Source organism: Nyctereutes procyonoides, unplaced genomic scaffold, assembly GCF_905146905.1.
Source record: "Nyctereutes procyonoides isolate TBG_1078 unplaced genomic scaffold, NYPRO_anot_genome, whole genome shotgun sequence".
NCBI classification, from domain to species: Eukaryota; Metazoa; Chordata; class Mammalia; order Carnivora; family Canidae; genus Nyctereutes; species Nyctereutes procyonoides.
Window position 1 is genome coordinate 21,079,599 of NW_026575047.1, and position 9,539 is coordinate 21,089,137.

At 47.8% G+C, this 9,539-nt stretch overlaps 1 protein-coding gene across 3 annotated transcripts in view; it reads left to right on the forward strand.

Moving 5' to 3' along the window:
• EVC2 (EvC ciliary complex subunit 2) overlaps positions 1-9,289 on the forward strand; it is a 136,998-nt gene extending 127,709 nt beyond the window's left edge. For all 3 annotated transcript variants that reach the window (XM_055326573.1, XM_055326572.1, XM_055326574.1), the window contains 4 exons: positions 1,874-1,961; positions 4,654-4,850; positions 6,636-6,737; positions 8,622-9,289. In XM_055326573.1, the coding sequence (XP_055182548.1) occupies positions 1,874-1,961; positions 4,654-4,850; positions 6,636-6,737; positions 8,622-8,892 (658 nt within the window). In that variant the 3' untranslated portion in view covers positions 8,893-9,289. The remainder of the gene's footprint in view (positions 1-1,873; positions 1,962-4,653; positions 4,851-6,635; positions 6,738-8,621) is intronic.
• The last annotated feature ends 250 nt before the right edge of the window (positions 9,290-9,539 follow it).

The following is a 9,539-nucleotide window of genomic DNA, read 5'->3' on the forward strand; positions in this document are numbered from 1 at the left end:
CACAGCAAAGGATACAGTCAACAAAACTCAAAGACAACCTACAGAATGGGAGAAGATATTTGCAAATAACATATCAGATAAAGGGCTAGTTTCCAAAATCTATAAAGAACTTATTAAACTCAACACCAAAGAAACAAACAATCCAATCATGAAATGGGCAAAAGACATGAAGAGAAATCTCACAGAGGAAGACATAGACATGGCCAACATGCACATGAGAAAATGCTCTGCATCACTTGCCATCAGGGAAATACAAATCAAAACCACAATGAGATACCACCTCACACCAGTGAGAATGGGGAAAATTAACAAGGCAGGAAACAACAAATGTTGGAGAGGATGCGGAGAAAAGGGAACCCTCTTACACTGTTGGTGGGAATGTGAACTGGTGCAGCCACTCTGGAAAACTGTGTGGAGGTTCCTCAAAGAATTAAAAATAGACCTGCCCTACGACCCAGCAATTGCACTGTTAGGGATTTACCCCGAAGATTCAGATGCAATGAAACGCCGGGGCACCTGCACCCCGATGTTTCTAGCAGCCATGTCCACAATAGCCAAACTGTGGAAGGAGCCTCGGTGCCCATCGAAAGATGAATGGATAAAGAAGATGTGGTTTATGTATACAATGGAATATTACTCAGCCATTAGAAACAACAAATACCCACCATTTGCTTCAACGTGGATGGAACTGGAGGGTATTATGCTGAGTGAAGTAAGTCAATCGGAGAAGGACAAACAGTGTATGTTCTCACTTATTTGGGGAATATGAATAATAGTGAAGGGGAATATAAGGGAAGGGAGAATAAATGTGTGGGAGATATCAGAAAGGGACACAGAACATAAAGACTTCTAACTCTGGGAAATGAACTAGGGGTGGTGGAAGGGGAGGAGGGCGGGGGGTGGGGGTGAATGGGTGACGGGCACGGAGGGGGACACTTGACGGGATGAGCACTGGGTGTTATTCTGTATGTTGGTAAATTGAACACCAATAAAAATTAATTTATAAAAAAAAAAAACAATTAGCCTTTGCCCAAGACATTAAGAACTCTTGGCAAATGTACTTTTTAACAGCTTTATGGTGTTCCACTGTGACTATAATGTTGATGTGGGAAGGACGGGGTACAAACTAGAGACATAGTGTGATTCCATTTTTTAAAACACATGCGCACAAACTAATTTGTTTGTGCTGAGACCCAGTTGTAACAGATGTGACTTCTGGGTGGCGAGGTTACGGGTTATTTTAATGTATTTGGTTATGCTTTCCTAGAAACACAATATCAAAGTGCAGTTCTGTTCCACTGAACTAATCGTAGGAGAGGCTGGATGTATGTGATCAGAGGGTAAGGCCCGGCCCTTGGAGACGAGGACCTGGTTTACACCAGGATTTTCGGGTATAGGACACCCTCGTCTGCCTTATGCTTTATGGAGGAGATCACTCATGAAAAAAGCTTCTGACATAAATTTGGGGTTGTGTTAGCTAACAAGAGTGCAGGGTGTATCACCCACAGTGCCACCTCCATCAGCTAAGGGACCAGGTAGGCAGATCCTCCCATGTGGAAGTCAGAGAGCCTGAGGGGAACCCTCATGTGGAAAGGCACCCCCAAGCCTCTGTGGCCAGAGCCAGGACCAAGCTGGGAACGTGGTTCCGGGTCTGCTTCCACATGAGGCACATGGTCTTGGTCTTCTTGAGCATGACTACTGATACCAATGTTTTCCAACTAGGACCACAGCTGGCCCAGCAAAGGTACAGAAAAGTCTCCATACAGCTGCCACAAAACTTCTTCCTTTGTGATTGTTATTTAAATAACTACATGGTCTTCTAAGGTCATGTTGTAATTAAAGTGGACTCACCTAGATTTTGTCTGCATGCTAGTTGGAGGGAGGAGCGAGACCATGGCATTGTGCTCGAAGATTTGCTGGAGAACATGGAGTTCGACACCTTTGCGACCCTGTACAGCCAGGTGAGGACCCGTTAGCCATGTTGTGGGTCAGCCCTCATCAGCACATGTCATGTCACCTGTTCCTCAGAGTGCACGTGTCCTCACCTGTAGCACGGGCGGGGTGGCAACAGGACCTGGGGATGGCTGAGTGGATTTATGACAAGCACCTGGCCCCAGGCCAGCAGGCAGGAGATGTTCCTGTCAGGCACAGCGGTGGCAATGGTGACAGTAGTAACCGCCCTGGTCAGCTTCTTTTCTGAGACTCACCAGGTATCCAGACATGCTTCTCTTCTCTGGCACAAGTTTAACACACAGGAGGTTCCACTACAAACAAAGCTAGCCACTGAAATCAGCTTTTGCTCTATTTAAATGCTGTAGCCATTCCATTTCATGCTACTGCACATTCCTTTTAAAGCAAGAGACTTCCTTGTTGCTTCATGACTAAAATGGGAAAGGGGTGCTTAAGAAATGAATGGCACTGACCCAGCGCATCAGGAAGCTTCCCCGTGCAGTGGTGAGCCCGGGACCCCATCCATATTCCTCACTGAACTCCTCTCTTTACCCCCGAGAGGTTTCCAGCATGACTGTGGCCGTTTGTAGACAAAGTGGAATACTGTCTTAACCACATAAGGTGTGACTTCGAGTCCCCTTGACTTCAAAGACCCTGACATCCTCTAAAGAGGCTTTGTTCGTGAATAAATACTCACCATGCTTCAAAGTAAGCAACAGGGGCTGTCTTGGCCACTGGGATTTCAGCAGTAAACACAAGAGATAATGTCATGCCCTCAGGAGCTGATATTCTAGTGTGGAGAGTAGGCAATCAAGAAAATACATACATAAATGGAATTGTATTTTGTGTGCATTATGATCTCATTTTTGTAGTTCTGTCCATCTATCCATCCACTTACCCATCCATTCATCCACTCATCCATTCCCTCATCCCCCATCCCCTATCCATCCATCCATCATCCACGTATATGTCTAGAAAGATGCTTGGAACAGTGCTTGCCTAATGTTACTGATAATCACTTCTGGATAATGGCATTTGGGATAATTATTTTAACATTAACCTTTGTGCTTTATCACATTGCTTAAATTCCTTAAAATAGGCAACATTTCTTAAAAACAAAGACAAGGGGGCACCTGGGCAGCTCAGTTCGTTAAGCACCTGCCTTCAGCTCAGGTCATGATTTCAGGGTCCTGGGATCGAGGCCCCTGTCAGGCTTCCTGCTTAGTGGGGAGCCTGCTTCTCCCTCTCCCTTTGCCTGCCGCTCCCCCTGCTTGTACTCTCTCTCTTTCTCTCTGTCAAATAAATAAAATCTGTAAAAAACAAAAAACAAACAAAAAGACTAACAGCAACAACAACAACAAAAAACAGATAAGGATGAAATACGCCAAAAACCCACAAAGAGTAGAAATCCACACAGGAAGGAGAAAAAGGGTCCTGGTATTAGGGAGGCAGCAGCAGGCACAGGAGGGAGGGCCGTGTGATGGCGACAAAAGCAGAAGTTGGAGGGACACGCTTTGAAGATGCAGGAAGGGCCATGAGCCAAGGCAGGCAGGTGGCAGCTGAAGCTGAAAGAGACAGGAAGATGCATTGTCCCCTGAGCCTGAGCAGGAACGAGCTCTGTTGACTTGAGCTCAGTGGAAGTGACTTCAGACTTTCATCCCCCAGACTGCAGGGGAAGAAAAGCATGTTGCTTGGAGCTGCTGTCTGGATCTCCATGGGGTGCGAATGGTTCTCCACTTGGCAGGTCCTTCTGACCTCACAGAAACATCTGCTGGAGGGGTTACAGTTACCCCAGTTTACAAATAAGGAAGCCCGAGCACAAAGAGAAAGAAGGGGGTTGCCCCAGGACACACAGGGTCCGTTCTGTGCAGTGGGGCTGGAGGCCAGCCCAGGGTTTCCCGAGTGCAGAACCTAGACAGTCCCCCGCCTTTAACTTTTTCTTTTGAAACAATTTTAAATTCACATAAAGTTGAAGCTAGTGTAGAGAGTTCCAGTACCCCACCCCATGTTTCACTCAGTTTCCCCCCGTGGTTACATATTACAAAATGTGTGTATAAGTTCTGTGTCAATTCACGTAATCAGTTCCACAATCGAGATACAGAACCATTCCATCGGCACAGAGACCCGCCTCGTGCCACCCCTTTTCAGGTGCACCCACCCCTCTCCCATCCTTCACCCCCGGCAACCACTACACTCTTCTCCATGTCCACATTTTGTCAGTTCTGGAAAGAAAGACACATGAAATCTTATAGGAGGGACTTGAGGATACAGGCTCTTTTCACGTGGCATCCATCCAGGTGTGCCCAGCACACAGCTTCTTCAACCATCTGCTGGTTTGGGGACATTCCAGTTCTTTCCTGATCCTGTGCTGTTTGCTCTGAGCCACGCTGCGTCAGGGTGCATGAGCAGGAGAGAAGTGTCACCAGCTCACCCCACTGCAGGCCAGAGATGCGGCCATCCTGCATGAGTTGGGAGCAGTTGGGAGGATGGATGAAGGTTTCTGGTGTGTCACGGTTTGCCAGGGTTGCTGACCAAGTAGATTTCTTCTTGACAGTTCTGTGAATTTGGGGACGTGTTTTCAAGACCAAGATGCTAAGATAGTTCTCTCCATGGACAAAACGTCCTAAGACTGTCATCCATTTAAACGGGTTGTTCATCAAGGTCAGGGCAGTGAGGTCATGAGCTTCCCCGTCACCCCTCTAGGAGCTGAGACTGGCATCGTACCTGTCCAGGCTGGCGATGGTGCCAGGGGCCACGCTGCGCCGGCTCCTGAGCGTGGCTCTGCCCACCACCTTGCAGTCTGAGCTCCTGGTGGCGCTCAATCCGGGCACCCAGAAGCATCCTGACCACACGGTGGAGAACGACGGAGGCGGGGAGCAGGCCGACCTGGCCAGGAGGAGGTGAGTGCGGCATCCGGGCTGCATTGGAGCACTTGAGTGAGATTCCATGAGGGGAACACACGCAGGGACGAAGCAGGACGCCTGTGGGCCCCGGGCACACGCACCTCCCCTGGCCGTCACTTTATGGCTCTGGGAGCAGAGGACGTCCACACTGGTGGCCATGAACCCTTGATATGTCATGGGAGGCCTGAGTATTTTGTCCAATCTTTTATCTTCATCACCAGTTTCTTTTTCTTTTTTTTAATATATTTTTTTAAATTTTTATTTATTTATGATAGTCACACACAGAGAGAGAGAGAGAGAGAGAGAGAGAGAGAGAGAGAGAGGCAGATACACAGGCAGAAGGAGAATCAGGCTCCATGCTCCGGGAGCCCGACATGGAATTCGATCCCGGGTCTCCAGGATCGCGCCCTGGGCCAAAGGCAGGCGCCAAACCGCTGCGCCACCCAGGGATCCCCACCAGTTTATTTTTCAAGTAGCATCTTAAGAAAATGTTTCCCCAGCCACGAATGCTGTACACACACGTTAGAGGAAGTGTAAAAAGTACATACAAAGAAAAAGAAGAAAAAGAAATGTCCTGGTTCTGTTACCTGGAGAAAAGGGCTGTGATCATTTTTTTTACAATTCTTTGTCCAGAAGGTGTTTCCTTACTGGGCTTTATGAGTGTGTTCAGTGTATGCGAGTGTGTGAAATATGTGTGAGTGTCTCTGCGTGTGTAGTAATCCCGGCAGATGCAACCTTGTGTCCTGCTCCTCAGAACTTTACAGCACAGGCGAGTTTGCTTATTTCCTTCTGACTCTTGTTCATGGGCAGATGTCTTCCTATGCAATAATTATCACGCCATTTAGGCCATATTCTCAGCTGTTTTATTAATTTAAAATTCATACTTTTCACCGTTATTGAAACCCCTTCATAGGTATTATTATTAACAACCATGTGACATTCCCCAGAGGTGTGTAGCCTAGTGTATGCAGCTTGTGCCCTCTAACTGGACGTTTGGTTTGGATTCATTTTTTTCCTCAATTATAGATAATGCTGCATAGATACGTTCCTTTGGGAGCAGGTTCCAGGTGTGAATTTGGTCAGCAAAGGCTCTTTATAAGGAGAGGCGGGAAGCAAGGGTGTGGAATGAGCACAGCACAGACAGGACTCTGGGTTCCACACTGTCCTTTACTGAACTGACCTGAGCCCCTGACTCCCTTATGTGACACTGCAGTGTCCTTCCCCAATAGCAGAGAATCATGGTCCTTCACGTAGCATTGGGGTTCCCGGCCTAGCCCACCTTCCAAGCTTCTGCTGTGCCATTCCAACTTTCTTAATATATTCATAAAACCCTGCTGAGCTTCTTGCATGTCCACTGTTACAGACAGTAGTGTGTGGGAGAGAATAAGAGACAAAGTCCTGCTGCATGGAGCATACACTGGGGGTGGAGGGTGGTGGAAAGTCCGTAAGTTAACACACAGGGTGCATTCCACCATACGTGCTCTGGGTCCCCTGCTGTGGGGAGGCAAGACTCACCTCAAGTGTCCCACCTCTAGCAGGCAGCCTTCTGCTGCTTGACTGATGTCACCTGTTTCCCGGCTTTGACCCCTGGACTGGGAACCCGTTGGGGGCAGAGACTGTGTCTTGATCAGAGCAGGTGCTCAGTCAGTGTGCCTCGAGTGAGAGACCATGAAAACGAGTTCTTCCTGTCAGCCCAAGGTCGTGTTGAGGGATGGAGTGCCATCGTGCTTTTCAGGAAGAGTCTATTCTAGGAAATACAAGAGCCTCCCTTCTTGCCTTCAGGAAGCACCAAGCCTGGTGGCAAGCCCTGGAAAGCCGACTGCGAGGAGAACTGATAAGCAGAGGACTGGAAAAAATGCTCTGGGCCCGAGAGAGGAAGGAGAGGTAATGCTGAGCACCTGCTCAGGTGGTCCGGGCAAGAGGGTCAGCCTGGCTGCCTGGGAGTGGGACGGGAGGCGAGAGGCCCAGGAACCTGGGGGAGGGTGACTGCTGGCATCTCCACATTCCTTCCTGACAGACCGCAGTCTTTACTCACAGTGGACTTAGTTTAGGAGCTGAAGATAGGCCTCTTGCTGTCAGTGGGAGAATATTCTTGATCATTTGTTAGCACTTTATTTATTTTAATTAGTGGCTGTTTTCAAAAGGGATGTCATTAGAGGGAGAGTAAATCTGTATCTCTATTTGGAGTTTATAGTTTACAAAGTCATTTGGCATCTACTGCCCTGAGTCTCCCAACCTTTCAGAAAGTAGGGATGCTGACACTCCAGCTCCGGTAGGTCACAGGAAGAGGCGCCAAGCCTGCAGCTGGGAAATGGCGGCCATGGGATTTGGGACCATCTGACGAACGAACCCCTTTCTTTCCTTAGACTTCCAGGCCAGTAATCTTTCCACTCCATCGAGCACCTTTCTCTTTTAGCTGTGGTTTTTGCACAGCTGGAGGTCAAAGAGAGCTAAGGCCAGGATGGTTTTAGATTGCTACACATGGTCGACCAAGTGCGTCCAGTGTTTCCCACTGGAAAAGCTTTGGAGGAAAAGTGAGGTCAGGTAGGTTCATAACAGGGTAGGAAGTGATAATATCCACTGTGTGCTCTGGAAGCAATCCATGTCCAAGCGAGGCGTGTAACCTGAATCCTGCCCCTTCCATAAATTCTCAGCTAAGGTAAAGGTGCTGAGGCCACGCTTCGTGAATTGTCCGTGTTAAAAATCCTGGAGCCATCGATAATAGTCTGGATGTCAGAATTTAGTCCCAAAGAAATTAGATCAGGATTCTGAGCCCAAACCAAGAAAATTAATTTCGAGCTGTATAAATTGTAAAGTCCTCCACGGAGGAGCAGATATCAGTTCCCCCAGGCTGGGGGAGCGACGGCACTCGCAGATTGTGAGCCGAGTGAGCAGGTGAGAAGGAGAACTGGCCCCACTCCCCTGGCTCACCCTGCTAGCCTTTACCCTGCCTGGAGGCACTGTGCAGTGATGCAGGAAGAGGAGACTCTGAATCACACAGAGCTGCAATGGAATCCTTGCTCAGATTCAGACCAGCTGCAAGAGCAGGAGATGGTGGTGCCCCATCTGCCACATCTTGCCCCAGAAGGACCAGTGATCCCGTCGGGACTTCCAGGAGGTGACCCCCACTGACATGACCTCATCATGCCCAGATTGGACACAGAGAACCCTGTGGCTTTTAGGTTGTATATGGCTCTTAGAAGTAGTCCTGGCCATGACCAAGAGCATCCAGGGATTTAGGGCTGGACCACTCATGGACAGGAGTCCAGCAATCCTTTTATGGGACATCCCCCAAGAGTGTTGCTCTTCTGTTTCAGTTTGCCTGACTTCTAACTCATGCTTTGTAATCAGATCTCATCAGCCTGCTTTTTTGGTATGAGGTTCACAGGCAATGATGTCCTGGTAAATGTTGAGCATTGGTTGGTGGGGAGAGAGACAGAAATGGTCTGATTTGTAGCATTTACCAGTTTCCATGGTGTACCTACTCTGACCAGAGCCTATTTCAAGCTAACAACATGATGACAACAGGTTTGCAAAACTGCACATTTAAGTCACAAGTCAGGAAGAGTGGTCTGTAGACACCACTTGCTGTAGGCTTCAGCTAATTTTAGGGGCAATCTGACGACCACAGGGAAAAAATCTTTCATTAAAATGACACCTGATTGAGAGCTAAGGACCCAAAATGGATTCTCCTGTAAGGCTCCCATTAGGATACTCAGGAGGGTCAGTTGCCAAAAATGTCACATCTGATCTTCTCTTCTTTCTTAGTATATTAAAGAAGACATGTACCCCTCTCAGAGAGAGAGTGATATTGCCTGGAATAGGAAGCTGGCCACACCTGTCCCTGGAGTCCATCGGAGAACCAGCTGCTGTGCCCATTGTAGGGGCAGAAACCATTGATTTATTAAACACAGGCGAGAAGCTCTTCATATTCAGAAATCCAAAGGAACCAGAGATCTCATTGCATGTTCCTCCCAGGAGAAAGAAGAAGAACTTTCTGAATGCTAAAAAGGCCACTTGGGCCTTGGGCATGGACTAGTCCCAAGGAAAGCTCCAGGGAGTCTGAAGATAGATATTTTTCTCTCGCCCACGTGTGTGTGTGTTTATAGTGTATAATGAGTAGATATAAGTTGCACGTGGAGAAGACGCAGACACCTACGATTCTCAAGGACTCAGTTTCATCTGATCTCATGAATTTCCAGAGAGTCCACTCTCCTCAGCATCAGGACCAGCCTTGAACCCTTGTTGCCTTCAGTCTCATCTCTGCGGGTCTGGAGGGCAACCCTAACCCATGGTTCATACTCCTGCAACATCTGGCTGCGTATGGGCTGTGTGTCGAAGTGAGGCCCTTTGTTCTTGCATTTTGTGTTTGTTACGTATCCTATTTTTATCAAGGGAACTTTGGAAAATAAATGCATTTTACACAGAGCTCTTAAGATGGCATTTGGTTTTGCTTTATGTAGGAACCCTTTATTTTAATTACTTCTGTTTGGGCTGCACGTTATTGTGTTCAACAGAGATTGACCCTCTATCATTCCAGGGGCCAGAAACTAGGGTGTTTGATCTCCAACTCAAATTAGAGTTTTTTCCTCCTTTTATAAATGAGGAAATCCAAAGGCTTAAGAAGGTGATGGGTGCAAGAACACAAAGCCAGTTAAGTAGCAGAATCGGGTTTGTACTCTTTAC